At 40.4% G+C, this 20,450-nt stretch overlaps 1 protein-coding gene across 2 annotated transcripts in view; it reads right to left on the bottom strand.

The window, feature by feature from the left end:
- pappaa (pregnancy-associated plasma protein A, pappalysin 1a) overlaps nucleotides 1-20,450 on the bottom strand; it is a 114,918-nt gene that overhangs the window by 11,803 nt on the left and 82,665 nt on the right. Inside the window, exons 15-20 of one of the 2 annotated variants that reach the window (XM_061698279.1) lie at nucleotides 9,389-9,572; nucleotides 8,826-9,027; nucleotides 8,466-8,700; nucleotides 6,361-6,508; nucleotides 5,444-5,559; nucleotides 998-1,069 (exon numbers count right to left, since the gene is read on the bottom strand). In XM_061698279.1, coding sequence (XP_061554263.1) covers nucleotides 998-1,069; nucleotides 5,444-5,559; nucleotides 6,361-6,508; nucleotides 8,466-8,700; nucleotides 8,826-9,027; nucleotides 9,389-9,572 — 957 coding nt within the window. The remainder of the gene's footprint in view (nucleotides 1-997; nucleotides 1,070-5,443; nucleotides 5,560-6,360; nucleotides 6,509-8,465; nucleotides 8,701-8,825; nucleotides 9,028-9,388; nucleotides 9,573-20,450) is intronic. The other variant, XM_061698280.1, reaches the window with a different exon arrangement.

Here is a 20,450-nt window from a genome sequence, read left to right as displayed (position 1 = left end):
CTGTACCGCTTATGTTGAAAATTAGAACCCTGTTTTCCATAGACCTTTAGGTAAAGCTTTTAAAAACTATTTACATACTGTATTAAAAAAAAAAAAAAAAAAAACATGGACCGTTTTCCATGGAATTTCTTTTAAAATTGTTTTTTTTGAAAAATTCACACAAATGTAGAACATTATTTCCAACTTAAATATCCATCCATCCATTTTCTGAGTCGCTTCTCCTCACTAGGGTCGCGGGCGTGCTGGAGCCTATCCCAGCTGTCATCGGGCAGGAGGCGGGGTACACCCTGAACTGGTTGCCAGCCAATCGCAGGGCACATAGAAACAAACAACCATTCGCACTCACAGTCATGCCTACGGGCAATTTAGAGTCTCCAATTAACGCATGTTTTTGGGATGTGGGAGGAAACTGGAGTGCCCGGAGAAAACCCACGTAGGCACGGGGAGAACATGCAAACTCCACACAGGTGGGGCCGGGGATTGAACCCGGGTCCTCAGAACTGTGAGGCTGACGCTCTAACCACTCCCCACCGTGCCGCCGCCTCAAACATTTATTTCTTTATTTATTTATTTTTGAGTTAATTTGGCAGTAAAAACATTTTTATTTCATTTTTATTTCATTTATTTCACGAACATCCACATCATATTTATCTATTCACAACTGATTAGGCTGACGCTCCCAAAATAATTTTTTTTCTTCTCCAGGAAATCTGTGAAAATGATTTCGTTTAGAATTGGAACCTATTTTCCTTCCAATTTATGGTCAATTTCCTTGAAAATATGCTTGCCACTGAACTGTGGGACTTCCAAACAGCCAAACTTTTGAAGTTCTGATGAATCATTTTATACTGTTTGGTAATTTTTTTTATTGGGTTATTTTGAGAGTCTGAATGATTGGTTAACTATTTATTGTTTGGGTAGTTTTAAAAAAAATATAATTTACAGTAACATGATAAAAGAGCCCACTTTTTTATCTACGAATAGCACATTGTCATACCTCACATCCTTTGAAGCAGTGGAGCAATTCTGGGTGTGGGTACCACTTCAGTCCCATTGTACAGACGATACTCTGTAAGATACATTGTGAAGAAAGGTGGAATTAATTCAGCTAAGAACAGAAAACAATCAAGAACAATCAATAATATGTTGTCGTTTTCCCCCCCAAACAACTCAACGTCAAGACACGAGCATCCATGTCTACTTTGAAACAAAGGAGCTATTAGAAGGTCTCATGTGCTACTCATGCAGTCTTTTCATATTGGCTGCCTTTGATTTACAGTGACCCGTGTCTACCGCAAGACAAAAGTGAAAACAATCAATTTTGACAACATACAGTATAACCTGATAATAGTGTTTTTTCACATAACCAAACCAGACATAAGGGTGGGGGGGGTCCGGCAGGGCTCTTCGAGGTCAAGGAGCCGAGAGCAGGAGAGGGGAAAGCATGCACGCAAAGGTAAAAGAGCGCAATGTTGTGTGGAATGTGTGGAATCCTATCCCACTGTGCTCATCCTTAAAATGCGGCTCATGGGAGGTGTGCGTGGAATGTGAATGTGTGTGTGTCTGTGTATTTGTGTGTGTCTTATTGTTTGCGTGCGTGTGTCTACCAAGTGTTGGAAGGGGCCTGTCGATCTCTTTACATCAGTCACATGGCAGTAAAATGTCAAATGCAAAATTATTATGACTGAATGAATGAATAACTACACAACTCTCATGGAAAAGAGTACTAAAAAAGAGGCGCTGTTTTGCATTCCCGTGATTATCTTTATGACACACAGCACCTGCTAAGCAGACATGGTATCTGTAAAGCTGAAGTTCACAGTAGTCTAATTGAAGGCATTGGTACCCTAATTGTTGTCATATAAGCTTTCTCCACATAACTCAAGATGGTCTCAGTGTAATTCTCCACATTTGCATGCAGCTGAGAGACTGTTTACAGGATCCGGGGCTGCTGTTTTGGTGAGTATCATAGTTCAATTGGGCACTGCAGTTCATTGCTAACAATAGTGTCTATAAACTGAGATAATTACAGGTGCGTTTTTTTTCTTGATGGGATAAAGGGAGGTGTCTACTTGAGGGAGGCGCTTATTTGTCTCAAAGCACATAGTGTCTATAAAAACACTGCTTTTGCCTGAGATACCTCACAATCTCTGCAGTTCAGTAAATACAAGTTCTCACACACTATATGAAGACAAATGGAAGACAAGTACAAAAGTAGAAAAGCAAAAAAATATTCCACTGGACAACTTGTACGTAGATATTCGGCTGTATTCGAATAGACAAGTGAAAGAAAGCACAATTGTACTCTTGGAATGTCAGCGAATTTACACTTGAATAAACCCTCGGACACTTGGAGAAAAAGTTTCATTCAGTGTCAATCAAAGAAAAAGGAAATATCATTAAGATCTCAAGTGTTGTTATAGACACACAAACTGTTCCAAATAAAACTGTGTGCTGTTCGCAGCACAGGTCAGACCACTATAAATCTAACACATCCCAGCGGGATAAAATAACTGTCTCACCTCAAATAATACCCCCAAATAATAACACCCTCTGTGGGCTTTTATCTAAGAGAGTTGACACGGTTTTCCTTTGCGGCCACAAACAAACACTACAGTATTTGTCATTTCAGCACTGTCAGCAAATCGATGCGACGGAGAAAGATGGAAGATGGAAGAGGAGGTGCGTACGGCACAATGCGAGGCCTACGAGTAGCCACGCGGTGCGAGATGGAGCACCTTAATTCATTCGGGAGCTGAAACTTTTTGCACCTACTGGATGTACTTTCCGCTTGTTCTTGTTGCTTTCGCGATGATGTCATCCAGAAACCCTTCCCCCTCCTCTCTCTCTCTCTCTCTCTCCTTTCTCCTCTCTCAGCAGGGCCGTAAATCATGATAATCCATGATGGTTGCCTGGCTTCACCCCACACTATGTATGTGATCCTCACCCGCTCCAAGCCTCCCGGGGCAATGATACCACATAAAAATAGATCTCCATCTCAGCTCCACCTTAGACGACGTAATGTCATATAGAAAATGACTAATTCTGTTGGAGGCCCGACAGGCTAATTTTGCTGATAAAGGGGAAGGCGGGTGATTGGGGTGGGGGGCCGCAGAGTCATTAGCGACACAGGGACGAGAGAAAGAGGAGGGATGTCTAAGTGGGTCAGAACTGAACTACAACTGGTTTAAAGCAATAAATCATCCTCACTTATAAGGCGGGCAACGTAAACCTCTTAACGCAGAAAAAGTAGAATTCCAAGTAGATTGCATGTGCATTTTGCTGATATGCATTCTTTATTTTTTTTTCAAGACGGCATGAGATGTTCCTTCCAATGGGCAAGTGTGCCCCTTGTTAAAAAAAACAAAACACAAACAAAAACGTGCAGTTTTTGCTGTAAATTCTGCTACAAAACTATGTAGGCATACAGTGGAGTCAAATCTTAGGCTTCAATATGATTCGACTGCTGATCAACCTCCCGTTTATTCCTTTTTACATTAAATTTTTACTTAGGAAATAATGGAAATGTTCAATTGCAGTGTCATAAAATGTCATTTTTAAAGTAGTGTTTCACACTCATACCAGTGTCAAAGAAACTAAACTGCTGTAAAATAAGATTAAATAAAACAGTGCAACTAAAATGAAAGCTGTGAACATCAATGAAAGGGGCCCTCGCACCCCCGGTTTCTTGGTGAACCCTCGAAATTACCATCTAACTAACGTCATGCTCCATCCCCTATGGTGGAGGCAAAAAAGCTTAACAATTTAGCGTCATCCATCTGTCTAGGACACCTGCTTCTGAGTGTGCCTCATTCCGGTGAATTCGCTCGTGGGAGTTTGTTTAAGCACAAGCGCTGGAATCGGCCCAAAATGACTTCTTCAAACCAAAATGGCTGACATATTGATCGATCTCGGGCATGGGAGCTCAACACATTTTCGAGAAATTCATATGATTATATCAGTTTTTGTATTTTATTATTACGCCTTAATCCATGTTGTACTAAGCAGGACGGAGATGCGTGTTGTGCTTGCCTACGTCGCAAAAAATTCCATTTCCTGTTCATTATGCTTTTCTCCCCTGCTTTTTTTGGCCATTGTCAGTACCCTTCTGTGGTGGCATCACTAAAATAGCAAAGGAAAATCGAAAAACACTTGTGGAGTCTATGCTTTGGATGCTCATGTCACAATTCCACGACTTTAGGGCAACTCACTTTATATAAAAGTGATAAAATATATTTTTTTATTACTTTTAAAGGAATAAACAATTTAAATGGTGAGCTTTTCCAACCCATGCGCACTCAACCTCCTGGAACTCTCACACTATCCCTATCGCTTTACAGGCTTACTTTGATGCAATCCATTACGGCGGCCTCCAACAGCACAGGCACTATTCTCACTTTACCACTGAGCAAAAATCATATCAATTACGCACATCCATGAAAAACAGATCATTTAATGTCCTCGTGGCCCAGCCCACTTGCTGACTCAGTGTGACTCTAAATGCAAACAAAAGGGGTTGCAGGAAAGAAAGCACCCAAACATACAGTGTAATTTGTTCCACAACATTGTCCTGTGCACCTTCTCTAGCAAGAAATATCCACATTAAGTGTGATACTATGCAATTTAAAGGGCATTTCGATGACTATTAGTAAGCGTACAACACCTAACGCTAGGCCTACCCTAACACTCAAGTGGCTGTAATTGGCATGTGCGAAGTGTGCAATCGCACAAGGCAGCATGGTCGGGGGGAGCGGCAACGCACAGGGGCAGGGGTTTTGTTTTTGTATTTGTAATACCATCAGTACCATCCCCCCAATTGATGATTGGACTTACAATGTAAAGATGTACTACCTGTTGTTTTTGGACTTTGTTGATCAGCGACAATTTACCGTCAGTAAATTGTCGATCGACCTGGGGGTGCCCAATATACAGCTAAACTGTGACCGCAATCCCCAACAGCCTAACCTCACCCAAGACCAAACCTTAAACTTAACTACAAGCCTAACCCTTACCTCTAACTCTCAACACTAAATCCTAATTCTGAATCCCTCACCCTAAAAAAACATTGCACTCCTAATCCAACCCCAACCCTAACTCCTAATCCCTAACCCTGACAGTTAACTTTATCTTTTTAATTTAAAAAGAAAACCCAGGGTAAATTGATCGAACATTTTCACAGGTGTGACTTGTCTCTGCATCCCAAAAATAGCATTCGCCTCAACAGGAATATGGTAGAGGCTCGCACCGTGTTCTGAAAAATGTCTGAGGGGTTGCCATTTTTCAAACCAAAACATTTGGTTGCGGCGGAAGATGAAAGGCAGGAACACGCCGGCCTTTTTCAAAATGCGACAGACCGACCGAGGATGTCGACACCAGACGGGAAATTCCTTAAAGGAGAGTTGTGGATCACAGGCCTTTGTCAAGTGCGTCTCGTCCAACGCACCTTGACTTTGTTCGGGTTCCTCCAGTGCTCCTTGAGTACACTTTCCACTGTCATGTTGCTAGGGAGGATCACCACGTCGTTGTTGCTCTCCCTGCACGTCAGCTCACACTCCTCGCCTACACATGACGGGAAATCGAAGTCAAGAACGACACGCTCCTATTTACACAAAAACGTATTTTCAAACTTGAGACATCCTAGACTCAGGTTTCCCAAACTTTGGCATTTGATTAGATCAATTTAGATTGAATTGTTCATTAATCTTAGATGGTTGAATGTATTTTGTTCCATGTAGATCTCTATTTCAAAATAATATCAATTTTCAAAATTGAAAATGAAATGCCATACAACAAAATACACATGATGACATGTTGTTCTTCAGGCCACAAACAAGTTAATGCAGAATCAACAGCACCTCTGCTGGTTGCAGCCTAGTAGTGTGCTCCCTTTTGCCTCAATTGCTTCATGACCCGTTTAATCAACAATCAATTGGACAGTTAATGATTATACCCATTCCTGGTGGTTCTTTTCATTCGATTACTGTATTTTGATCCTAGCATGTTAGCAGGAACTCAGCTGGTTTACCGCCGTGACTAACAGGGACTAAATAGGAAGGGAGGACGCAAACCAAGAAAGGCAATTACAGGGAATTTGTTGTAACTTCGAAATTCTTTTTCAAATTTTGACCGCCATTGCTTCCCCATTCTCCACCATGCATGGCACTGGGTAAGTGTCGAGGAAGATTTTAGTTTGCTGAGGGTCACCTTACCATGCAAGCACTTGCAGACAACCTGACAGACTCAAGTAATAATGTAACCCCCTTTGCTTTGCTTTGAAACATCAATGCGAGCAAATGGGAAGATAATGGTAAAACAGTTGATGTCAATATTAAGGAAGCTGATCCATGAGTGCCTACCCACCTATGCCATGTCCTCGCCTGCATGAGTACTGAAGGCTGTAATGCAGGTTTTGAGGTAAAGAACACTGGCCTTTGCTGTTGGGGCAGAGGCTGAACGACCCCGTCCAGTTGCCGTCCTTCCTGCAGCGGATTGCGTGGGAGCCTGCGCCCTGTGTAAATAACGCATACATCGACATGCTCAACCAACTGGTAGGGTGAGGACATCATGCTGGCGTCCCGTTGCAAAAGGGGGGAAATACAATCCAACTTTTATCAGGCATCCAAGCCATGAGGACTGAGGCCGAGCAGATTAAAAGGTGTATACATTTCAGAATTCCATGGCAAGCGAGGCTGTTGTGGAAATCAATAGCCTTCTGAATAGAATGGCATCAAACTAAGGGGTGCTGTGGGAGTCAGCGAGCCTGAAAGCAATGCAAGGAGTACCTGATAAAAGCTGGCAACTTGTTTTGGGGCAAGTTAGGTTTCATTAAATATCTATGTTAGGATATTATCAGAGAACTATTTATATTGTTGGCAATATTGTATTTTCTGTCTGTTGTACACAATAAGAAGAAAAGGGCAGGGTTCTCAGGTTCTTCCACACCAAACTCATCCACTTATGTCCCTTGCTTTGTGCACTAGGGCACGAAATAGGCACTTTCCCAAAATGTTTGCACAAATGTCTCTAAATTAAAACTCATGGGGTATGAAGCAGTCTTATCCAACTAAGTTTAAATATGTTTTTCTTATAAATATAAATGACCAATATTACATTTATTAAGGACTCTAAGCACGTCTGTTTGCATTTGAATTACTTTTTTCTTTCCAAATTAATCAAAATATGAATTCATGGTTGATTAATTACCCAATGATATGTCGTTATTATTAATGATTTTATTGTATATTTTATATTAGTGTATTCTCAATGTTTTTGTTTTTCTTATTTCCAATTAATTGCAATCAATAAACAATAAATCAATTATTATCAAACTAACTATTAATGTAATATAAAATAAAGAAAGAAATGAAGAAATAATTTTACAATTAATTGAATTTTTATATTGGTATTTCAATTATTTTTGTATTATTTTAATGATTTGAAATTATGACGTGTAATTAGTATAAACTATGTTACATATATAATAGGGATTTCATTTGATGTGCGTCCCGCCTCTGAGACGCACACAAATTAGCAGGGACGCATGAAGTACGATCAATCTGCGTTTTAGGATGCAGACCTATGGCTTAGTACATGGTGGGGCATTTCCCTTATGCTGTCAGCTTGCTATTATGGAACCCTTTGCCCAACAATGCAAATACAAACGTGACAGCGTATACAATATGATGCAACGTATGCTCACATTATATAGAGCATATCGTGACTCGCTATTGTAAGAGATGTAGCCATTGAACATATTGACAAAGCAGCGTTTAAAGAAAGGCTGAAGACTTTTAAAATGTAGACCAAATCTTGATTCGAAACAGGTTGCTTTGATCTTCTTGTTGTGTTGTTATGTATGTTGCTACTTGGGCACGTTTTCTTAACCAACAGGAAACTCGATTGGTGATTGATTTGTGTAACAGAGCTTGAGTGTTTTATTTATATTTTTCATCGAAGATATTTTGTTAGTTTTTCTTTTTGTTTTTAAAATGCCGATGATCATTATTCTTCGAATTAAAAGTGAATTGTTCTTAAAAAAGGATGGTCTTGTACTTTAATGCCACTGATATTATATCAGTGGCATAAAAAACATCAACAATATTGTCATTTGTCGTGATAGTTTTTGGGGAAATACATCATCGTAAAAAATGTGCTACTGTGACAGGCCTAAACACATATTGAGAGAGAGCCAGAGCGATGGATAACACAAAAATATTGTACAAACAGTATAAAAAAAATTGAGTAACAACTGTAATAAAAATCAGAAATATAGTGGGACTGCGAAGTTGTTCATCCATTATCTCTCCTACCTTTTACAAAAACGCCTTCAAAGTACATAACAGTCAGAAAGAGGAAAGAAGTACTAGATGGAGATAATGTTTTCATTGATATACAAATGACGTACAGTAGACGCACACATAAAAAGCACAGTAAAGAAGAGAAAGAGAGGAAAGAGATGGACAGACCTGTTTGCATGGAGCGTGAAGCAGCCTCACCGTGTGGGCGGAGCCTCCAGTGACGGCATTAGCGCTATTACCAGCTGGGTCAGAGCAGTTGAGCCGGCAAACGCTGTCGAAGCGGAAGCCATCAGTGCAGTGGTAGGAGCCGTGGAAGATGGCCCGCGGGGGGTCGCAAGTCACCGGTTCGCATGCTCCCTCCAGCCAGCTGCCATCCTCGGTGCACTGACGTTTGAACGCACGCCTAAAGACAGGTGTTGAAATGCAAATTCTGATGGGAAAATGTTTAAATAATCGTTTTCCATTGACCACAAATTCTGTTTGTGGGGACAAAGGAACATTTCTCAACATTTCTGTTTCCCTGTTTACCTCTTGGGTTTGTTGGTCACATGGTAGCCCGGCCTGCACTTGTACTTGCACAGCGTTCCCACTTTGAGGCCAGTCTCATTGCAGCGCTTGGTTTGCAGCACGGCATTGGGCACAGGCGGAGGAGCTGGGCAGCGAAGCTCGCAGAGAGCCTCCGGGAAGGACCATAGACCATCCTCGAGGCAGGTCAGAGTGTTGTTGGTACCTGATAAAGGTCAGAAAAAAATGTGTACATTGAAGGACCGGTTATGACATGTTCAGTTGTTAAATAGCCTGTAAAAGTCATGTCATCTTGCTTTGTATCTCCCCCAATGCGACACTAAAAAATGCATAACTTACCAGGATCCTAATGCGCATTAAAATTTAAATATGAAAACAATGTAAGAGAGGACATGGGCCTCATCTGTTTGCTTGTCTTACACTCCCAAGAGGGAAGCAATAGATTGCACTTAGGTTTGTGCCATCTTGTCTTTTTTGTTTTTTTTTAGCAAACCCTGCCGAAGGTATTTTAAGGGCAGCCTTAAAATAAACATCTATACATGCACAAGCACCGTGGGGCAGCTCACCTACAAGCTGGGCGGGTTGGCGACACTGGAAAGTGCTCTTCTTGCCAAATGTGGTGCCTTCAGGAAAGTTGAAATGGGCCGGGTGAACGTGGTATTTGTCGGGCAGACCGCAGTCGACGGGCTCGCATGACACCTGTTTGTTCCACTTGCCGTTCGCACAAGTTATGGTCACCAACGAGTCCGACTGCAGAGGAGCAAAGGTTATAATTTAAAAACTGCACCGGAAATGCAGTAATCAATTATCCTGTTCAAGGTCACAGGAAAGCTGGAGATTTTCCCAGTGGACGCAGGACAAGAGGCAGGGGGGTATACCATGGACGAGTGACGTGTATTGCGTTTCCAACAATGTATTCAAAATGTATATACAGGGGTTTAAAATGAAATTACAGTCCTACAACAGCGATGTAACCAAATTTATACGTATGTTGGAATGACTAACCTATGCTAATGCAGTAGCAATGTCATAATTACAGGGAATATTTGAATAACAAACACTTAAATACTGAATGTTGAAGCAATGAAATGGAAAAACCTTTAGGGCCTTCTTGTGCTCTGATGTAATCTTACTAGGCATGCCACTAATATTTTTAAAATCGATTATTCTATCGATGATTTCATATATAAATCGAATAATCCGATAAAATCATATTTTGCATTAAAGTTAATTGCAAAATATGTTTTATTCATTAGTGTTGTTTATTTGTTATTGTTAAATAATAAAAACAACAACAAATAAGCAACAACTAAGCAATATCACATGAGAGGGGAGTCATGTTGTACTCACCAATCTTTTTAAATTGAGAACTATTTCCTGGGTACTGCTTAATTCGAGGGGCTACGACTTTGATATACACTTCTGGACTTCAGGTTCAACTACAGTACGTCAAATACAGGTTATTCATACTATGGCTGCAAATAATTATTTTTGTAGTAGATTAAACTGATTATGCCAGCACGGTGGACGACTGGTGAGCACATCTGCCTCACAGTTCTGGGGACCGAGGTTCAAATCCCGGCCCCGCCTATGTGGAGTTTGCATGTTCTCCCCGTGCCTGGGTGGGTTTTCTCCGGGTACTTCGGTTTCCTCCCACATCCCCAAAACATGCAGAGTACGCTAATTGAAGACTCTAAATTGCCCGTGGGTATGAATGTGAGCGCGAATGATTGTTTGTTTCTATGTGCCCTGCGATTGGTTGGCAACCGCTTCAGGGTGTACCCCGCCTCCCGCCCAAAGATAGCTGGGATAGGCTCCAGCAGCCTGCGAGCCGCGTGAGGAGAAGCGGTTAAGTAAATGGATGGATGGATAGATTATGATTCACTTACTGGTTTGGTCTGTAAAATTTCAGAAAATAGGGGAAAATGTAGATGATTGTTTTCTAAAGTAAAAGCAGATGTTTGCGAATCTTATTTTGATTAAACGCAAAGAACACTACAGAAATCAGAGAATATTTACTGTTAGGAGGCTGAAATCAGAGGATTTAAACAATTTAAGTTAAACAATGGCTCTAAATAATTAATCAATTATCAAAATAGTCGTCGATTAATGTGATGGTCGATTAGTTGTCGATTAACTGATTAATTGTGACACCTTTAAACGCCGTTTGTAACTTCAAAACTCTTTTTGTAACCTTAAAAATGTTGCATGTCAGGACTCTCATACACCATGGAGCAACTGTGCGATTCCCTCTGTTATGATTTATATCAGACATAATTTGACACACAGTAGGATATGATTTGGCCAAGACTGGCGAGAGCCTTGACAAAATTTGGAAGTAGACAGCACTGAGATGGTTTCAGGAGCAACAGGGGAGGACACGGCCACAAACTTAATTTTCCACCACATTATTGGCACAATCGGAAAGAATATTATCATGTTAGTTACACATGAAATTAAATCATTATTTTGTGAGTGATTGTAATAAAAGTCATATCTGTAATATTGCATTGTAGAAAGTGATGACATTCTCCATTCATCCACTATCCAGCCATCCATTTTCAACAGCTGACTTTGGATACGTTTTTGGATGTTGTGCCCCAGGAGAACCTGCGGAAGAACGGGGGAGAAGATGCAAACTCCTCAAAACATGGGGCAAAAGCAAGAATCTAAACCCGAACAACCCACGCACCGCCCTGTGGACCACATCTCTAAAACACCTCAAGGGACAATGTGTCTTGAGTCACTGAGACATTTATCATTGCGTCTTAACTGATCTTTGCAGGGATGGTTTCCTTTCAGGAAAGCAAGAACCCTATTAATTTTGAATGCTATCTGGACACAAGATTGATGAGGTACCTGAAGCTAAAGGTCCTTAAAGGTTAGAGCTACTTTTAGTGCTCTACTTGGCGCGATTTTTGACTCCTCAATGCAAGAACCCAACAGATCGGGGTTTGCTTATCGTTGATGGTTGATTGGTGTTCCAGCATGTCGCAGAACGAACCTCGATTGGTTTTAGCTCACGGCGTGTCAGTAAGCCGCACGGGCCACTCAGCAGCTCAAGTATCTAATGGGAGCATTTGTAAGGGCAAGTTGTGTCACTCAGACAACTGATATCCTACAAGTGCATCTAACACCTCAGCCCTAACACAAAGCAGGCTGACTTGGATGGCAGTGTGTCAATTTCTGGGAATCAAGCACACGCACACACACACACACACACACACACACACACACGGGATGTTTCGCAACAGAAATACCACGAGAATATTTTAATTTCTGTGCCTCTATTCACATTTTTTTTTTTTTTTTTTTTATTCTTTTGTTTGGTGGGGAGAAACACAGGAAAATGGTACAACGACATACAATACACAGCCTTGACCTACCAAGCTAATGCCCTTCGCCTAGCTGCAAGATTTATTGATTGACAGCTGACAGATATCCATAAATATAATTCCCGCCAGTCTGGGATTCTCAAACAAAAAACTATGTCAGACTTTCGAGTTTACTGAGTACATTGATAGGGATTGGGCACTCGGTGAAATGGGAGAGTACACCACAGAACACAAAGGGGCCAAACAAGTGTTTTTAAGGTTTCTACTATTATAAAAAAAAGAAGAAGAAAACAGAGGAGAGCATGATATTCAGTACTAGCTTGTCTAAAAGATTTCTCCTCATACGTACCCACTAAGAACGTATCAACGGCACGCGCGCAAACGGATGCGGTTCGCACACTGAGGACGTGTGTTGTATATAAAAATAAGAACGAAGCATCGCTTTTAGGATGGCATCTCTCGCAATGGGGGGTGGGGGGAATCAACTACAATGTTTTAGAATTTCTCAAAATTGAATTATGCGGGGCGGCACAGTGGATGACTGGTTAGAGTGTCTGCCTCACAGTTATTAGGACCGGGGTTCAATCCCCGGCCCCGCCTGTGTGGAGTATGCATGTTCTCCCCGTGCCTGCGTGGGTTTTCTCCGGGCACTCTGGTTTCCTCCCACATCCCAAAAACATGCAGAGTAGGTTAATGTAAGACTCTAAATTGCCCGTAGGTATGAATGTGTGTGCGAATGGTTGTTTGTTTATGTTTGCCCTGTGATTGGCGACCAGTTCAGTGTGTACCCCGCCTACTGCCCGATGATAGCTGGGATAGGCTCCGGCGCTACCGCGACCCTTGTGAGGATAAGCGGCTCAGATGATGGATTTTCTGATCTCCTAATAGAAAGAGCTACGATTCCTGTAAATTAGCTGTCTTGTGGTATTCTATTCACAGGGATGAGAGCAAAATACGGAGCAATGTCCAAACCCCAAGTGTTTTCATTCTCTCCTATTAACTAGCAACATGTTACACAACTGGAATGCTTCAATTTATGGCCACGCCAACAAATCTCGCAACAAAGCTGGGAAAGTTTTATCATTTTGACATCCCTCGCCTGGTCAGACTAAATAAAGAAAAATCAATGTTTTTAACATAAACTTCTCCACTTTTTTATTGCTTGAAAGAGTGTCCAAATGTAAACGTCACACAATTTAGCAGACATTTCTTTTGCAACACAAACCCCTTATTTCTCTGCCGTCATTAATTTGGAGATTTCATCTGGATCCCAGCATATGACACCGCATAACACTGCATAACAGTATCAGGTTCCAAATAAATAAACTCCCAGCGAGATTAGATGCTTACGATGCAACATAGGCATCCCATGTGAGTGTGGCCTCTGTAAAACCAGTCATTTATCTCCTGGGAGCTAATATGTTTTCTAAGACAACATTCATGCAACATGCAACATTCTCCAAACGCAAAGGAAGCCCATCCGATGACAGTATTGTGCTGTTAATGACTGTGGTAGTCAGCTAAACGACACATAAGGCCGCGAGTGACTCTATGCGTGTAAATTTGTGGGAAGTTTCCCTCCTTTAAAAACTTTACAGCTGACTAGCACTCCTCCAGTAGCCACTTTAACAACCTTTGGCCACTCTGCCTAATTCAAACCAGGCAGCCTATTAGACACAAGAACCAACAAAACGACGGCTTCTTCATTTGAGCCAGAGCTTTTCCGCAAGCGGCACACAAACACATGAGCACATGTGAGAACTATGGCGGCGGCCTATACTGCAGTTGTACTTCATTAATAGGTTCTAATGGTGCTGTATATAAGCACCACATTTGGAACGGTTTAATGGAAACAGCCATATGTCATTATTCCGTTCATTATTTTGACGATTGGCTGCACTGAAACAGAAAAGGAAACACATTTTCAGGATAGGTTTGGACATGTGTAGACTTCGTATTGTACAATAAAAAGGACTCCCGCTGATATTTTGGCTGTTGCTCACTTGATGTCGAGCCAACCGCTGTTGAGAAAAAAACAATGATTTGTGTTCAGAAAGAGCAGTAACATCAGTGAGTCTTTGAGTGACAAAACCCAATAAGGATTTGGACTCTGGCAACAATATAAGTGCTCATTGTAACCTAATGAATGAGAGAAGGAACCAGATTCATTGAAGGATTTATAATAATACAATATTACATTATAAACAACACTCAATCATGCTCTTATCATGCACGACGAATGAGCAATGAGTGTTGTTGCGTCACATTTCCTCCTTCTTGTTGAACAGCATAAACAGATGGACTCCAATGTACAGTACACCGTCAGTCACGGAAGAGCCAAATCGTAGTCGTTTGTTCACAAAAACATGGTCAATGCCTGCTCCTGTTGAGAGTCATACCAAGCAATAGCCAAGGGGAACGGGAACAAAAACAGGAAGTAGAACCTTACCAAATTAAAACATCGTTAAATAACATTTCTGTTCAGTCATCCAGATAACCACTGGCGATAATCTCCTGTGTGCCGCTAAACATGACACTGACATGTATGCTCAGAAAGGGTCTCAAAAATCCAAAGAACAAAAACATGCATAGGCCATGTCACATGGAAACAGAGCAAACCTCATTCTTTTTTGTTTTTAAAATGTACCCGTACACACAGAATTGTTACAAGAAATGTGTCCCCACAAAAACACTTGAAAAGTTGTTGTGTAGATGTCAGGCCTGTAACACTGCTACATGAGGTCACAGAAAAGAGCAAATAAGAAGCCCATGTGTTATATCCACTGTTTAGTTTTGCAGCCCTTTTTACAATAGCGGGCACAGTCTGTTAGAGTAAGTGAAAATGCCATTTAGCGCCACTATTTGGTATCGAAGTCAAACATGCAATCTTAATAAATCATGCATAATATGCCCACCGACAGTGCACGAGGATGCAACTGAATGCCTGCTATTTGGGATCTTAGTAAATCAGGCCCTTGGTGCGTTTGAATTTGAGGTCCATTTTGTCAGAAGGTTTTAGGTTTAGCTTACAAGCTTTAAAAAAAATTGAAGCCCTTTGCAAAAACCCTGTCACTTCCTGGAAAGGAGGCAAGGGCAATGAAGCAGAGCTGAGGTACTGAAGTTTTCCAGAGTTGCACTTTTTAATTAGCGTGGTCCAATTTTGCCAGAGCTTTGACGAGGGTCGAAGTATTTGGAATCTATCGAGGAGGGACAATTAGTAGAGGGCAGAACCTCCTCAGCTGTCCAGCATGATGGAGTCAAGCTTGCTCAGAACAAGAGTTTTGCAAGATTTTGTAGAAAATGTTATGCCACGAGAAAATGCACTTTATCTTAACTTTATAAGCGTAATTTCTTTTTCGTAATTATTTTCTGTTACAGAGCTACTTCGGTATAAATGCTTTTAAGTTAGGAGATTGTTTTTCTTTTTCTGTATTTGCAGTAAGTTGCACGAAAAAAAAGCTCAGACGCAACACAATGCAAAAACATGACAAACATGCGGAAAAATACATAGAAACATACATAAAAATATAGTTTACTCTAATATATATATATATATATATATATATATATATATATATATATATATATATATACTTTTATAATTAGCATTTCGTAAATTGTATTAACTGTGAAAAGACATTTTGAAATACATGATAGAAAGAGCCTCTGTTTTCGGAAAAATAAGTGGCTTTCGTTTTTGTACTGTATGTGAAAATGCTCATTAATTTCCAATGTGAATATGCTCAAGCTTCGATGCACCGCCTGAGCTTATACTTAAAAAAAATAAAAAATAATATGTGCTTGACTACGGAAGCGTATTGGATTCACTTGGATGAGCAATTTCTGAGTAATTTTTTTGAGGGCTGTGTTTTTTTGAATATTTTTTTTCTGTTTTTCTGACTAATTATTTTTCTAAATTTTTCTATCCAGTTTATTCCCCCTGTTTTATGACTATTTTTTTTTCCTAATGACAAATAACAATACCATCTATGTGACTCAAAGACAGGAGTATCCCAGTGTCTTAAACCCATATCAAAATAAAACTTGATCAAACTAAATAAGCCGGTCATGCTGCTTACTACGGAGTCCGCAAAGAGTCACTTGCAGTTCGCAGGTTCTGGCGTGAGTTCGATGTGTCCCGATAACTCAGAAAAAAATGAGTCAGAAAAACAGGTGGAAAGAAATTTGTCAAAAAAAACAGAAAAAAATAGTCATAAAACAGGGGGAACTTGTTTTTACAGAAGAACTGTGAAAAATAATTTGTCAGAAAAACAGAAAAAAAAAATTCAAAAAAACAAAGCCCTCAAAGAAATTACTCAATTATTATTTTTTTTTTAATCCAAGTGGATGCAACACGCTTCCGTACTTGACTATTACTATTGACAGTGGTTAATTTATGTTTACACTTGTATGACAGTTAAGAACATTGCGGGGAAATTTGGCCTAATATTTCAAAAAAAGGCAGGATGATCCCAGGTCACGGAAACATGTTCATATCAAGAGCGTGTGTCACCAGCAGAAGTCTTCCTTCAGATGAACTGACTGACTGCCTACTCCGAATGCCCTTTCACTAAAAGGATGTCAGTGTCAATGCAGCCGCTAAGAGCTCTTAAATCTATATTGGACGTAATGGCCTGCGGGACATTCCACCGGCGTTTGACTGAACGGAGCCTATAGTGGCCCCCTCGCACGGCCACACACATTTCAGGTCACACGCCACTACCTTAATGAGACTTAAGAGGGTCTTCTGGTCACACTCTAATATGTAGTCGACCTGATTGGATCACGTACAGTACGGCTGTAATTTAGCTTGCTGAGCACTTTCAAGTTGTTGTGCCATATTACACGCTTATAGAGCCCAAAGGGAATGCCTTCATGAGAATCTGTGGCTATTGGTTACTTGCAGTGCCACTACACAGCGTTCCGATCACTTGAAAGAGATGCAAAACAGACAGCCACAACATTTGCATCAATGTACTGATGAGGGAAAGAGAAGATCTAAAATAGAATTATTCCAGGTAAGGAGTTCGTGGATGCTTGTTAGTGTCACAGAGATACAACTGGCTAATGGAAGGCGATGGCACTGCATGTTAAAATTTTCAACTTAAGCAATAAGGCAACCACATGAATTCCATAACACACTATTTGGTTTGCTTTCAAAAATACATTTCCAATTGAGGTTGATTTTATTTTGAATAATTTGCGCCAGAGTCTGAACAGTTAGCATCATAATAACTATTAACGGTACAAGCAAAGTAATGTTTAACAGTATTGTCATACAATTATAATAGCAGAAAATTCAAGCTGGAAGCAGCGGTCATTAGGTACTCACTCTCTGACAATGTGTAACTGAGTTACTTGTTTTGGGTTTTATGACAGATCATCAAATTTTGATGCCATGGTATGCCAACATGCACTGACTAAAAACGTTTTTTTCCCCACAATTTGGGATGGCACACCTGCAGAGCATACGTTGTTCAAATATGGTAGCGATCAAAACCAAAATGGAAGACTTCCTGTGTCTTTTTGGGAATGGGTTCTTGAGTTATTTGCGGTTGTACTCATAATCGACATGCCTTCCAAATTTCATTGCCTCTGTGCTGAGTCATTACAGTTTTGTGTTTTATGATGAATCATCCAATTTTGCTGCCTTGCTCTACACACACGATGAAAACTTGAGTGGTTGGCAATTTAGTTTTGTGCATTAGTTTGGTATAGATGGTTAAAAATTTGTAGCAATCTGACAAATCTCTCGGACTGTTAATATTCTATTTTGAAGGACTCCTACATTAGCCAAAATGACCCTTAGATGGGTGCTTCAAAACAAAATGTTTTTTTCTCACATGGATTCTCATTGGGAGACATTTGTGATTCTACTCATGATAGACAAGGCGACCACATTTCATTTTGCCAAATGAAACTATCTCCGAGCTCAGAGATTAGTTTCAAATTTTATGGTGAGTCATCACCCTACATGCCATCTACGCCCACACGCAATGACAAAAACTTCAATGGTTGGCAATTTAGCATTTTCCATCTATCTTGCATACATAGTTCAAATTGGGTAGCGATCGAACAAAATCTCCTGGAAAAGTTTGTCTTTGAAGGACCCCTGGAAATGGCCAACGTGACCCTAAAATAGCTGATTCAAACAAAAATGGCAGACTTTGTGTGTCTTTTCAGACATGGGTTGCTCAGACCTATTTGTTGTTCTACTTGTGATAGACATGCTTACCAAATTTCTTGGACTTGGAAGTCTGGGAGGTGTTACTGAGACAATTTTTTGGTTCAGGCCTGCAACTCCTACCAAGTGTACAGTTTGACCTGTTTAAACACACCTGTAAGACTTGGTGAGTATGCAAAAGCGCTCAAATTGGCAATTTGTATGGCCTAAGAATAATATTGACAAAAACATTTCAAAGGGGCTTTCCCACCCCAACTATAAAATGTAAAACATTAAAACACAACAAATACATAAAAACTATACCTTTTGATCACGTCACAAGCATATTGGCGCAAGCCAGTTGAAACTAACAGTCAATAACTTAACTCAGGCCTCATGTCCATAGAAAACGGACCGTTTCAGTAGAAATGAGGGTAATGTGATATTTTATTTTGTTCAACTTCCATGTTGTTGAACTTCCCTTGACTTTACAATGGAGCGATGGCTCATGACTCATCCCACTTTTCACATCAGGATGTAAAAATGGGTGTTCCCAGTATTTCCCTTAAATATCCTTCACGTTTATCTTGTTTGTCCTGTGTTTCAACACATAAACGTTGCTTTCCCAGCAGTAGAAAACCCAGATCCTGACCCTATTCAACCCCGCTGGATTCTATAGAGTAATTATAAACATCATTCTGTCAGCACAACTACTTTGCAGCATCAGCTCTATTATCGGCGACATGTGAGCTGAGCGGAGTGATTTAGGCGCCCGAGTGACAGGACAACGCTCATTTGAAAATCATTTTGCAAATTTATGCCGATGTTTTTTGGCACATAAATGTCTGTCTGCGTACTTAAAGAACACATGTAGCCAAGTTTGGGAATCGAGAGAGACATGGATCATCAGTGAAATGATCCAAACCATATTAGTGCCCCAGGAGTGACTCTGACGAGGGTTGCGCATTTGACTAAATTTCCTTGATCTACTAAGGGGTAAATGAATGATTGATGAATGGTTTTTTTTCAACATTAAGTTTCAGGGGTGGGAGTCTCACTAAATGTTCTTGACTCCCATTCTATGCCAGTCTTGTTTGGATCACAAAGCAAAAGCCAGAAGAGTTGTGCAATAGCGTGAAAGTAGCTCAACTTCCCATAGCTGACATCATGTTGTTCTTTTGACAGCAAAGTAGTTGAGAGTGATTCAACACGACCTCTAATAATGCAGCAAAGTAGTGCACTCCATTTTGCCTCCGTTGCTTTAAGACAACAATCAATAATCAGTGCCACACAATTGACCAAAGTCTTAACGATCAAGGACTCAATAATCATGTATTTTTACTGTGTAACTGGGGATAGTAAACATTTTACAATTGTAGAGTGTTTCTTTAAATGAGTTTTTTTGCTTGAATGAATGACCATTTTGAGGACTATATAGTGTACACACTAGTGTTGCACCAAGTACCAATACCAGTACCGTATCGAGGTATTTTGATGTCAGAAATGGCTCGGGACGAGTTTTTTTTATTTATTATTTATTTTATTTTTTTAAAGGTAGTTTAAAATACAAATAAATAAAATTATGCGACAGTGCTCAATTCATACGGCGTCTTAAACCCTAGTTCCCAGTAAGCCGAAAGTCAGCTAGTGACTGCCTGTCTTCCGACTCTTTGTTATATTGCAGCCTTTTGCTGAAATAATTTAAGTATTTCCCCCCCCCCTCATTAATGTACACACAGCACCCTATATTGACAGAAAAAAAATGTAATTGTTGAAATTTTTGCAGATTTATTAAAAAATAAAAACTGAAATATCACGCAGTCGCCTCCTGCCCGATGATAGCTGGGATAGGCTCCAGCACGCCCGCGACCCTAGTGAGGAGAAGCGGCTCAGAAAATGGATGGATGGATGGATGGATGGATGGATAAGTATTCAGACCCTTTGCTGTGACACTCATATATTTAACTTGGGTGCTGTCCTGTTCTTCTGATCGTCTGTAAAATGGTTCGACACCTTCATTGGAGTCCAGCTGTGGTTGATTGGACTTGATTAGGAAAGCCACTGTCTATATAAGACCTTACAGTACACAGTGCATGTCTGAGCAAATGAGAATCATGAGGTCAAAGGAAC

Source organism: Phycodurus eques, chromosome 15, assembly GCF_024500275.1.
Source record: "Phycodurus eques isolate BA_2022a chromosome 15, UOR_Pequ_1.1, whole genome shotgun sequence".
NCBI lineage: Eukaryota > Metazoa > Chordata > Actinopteri > Syngnathiformes > Syngnathidae > Phycodurus > Phycodurus eques.
Note: the sequence above shows the minus strand (reverse complement) of the source record. Positions and strands in the feature narration are given on the sequence as shown.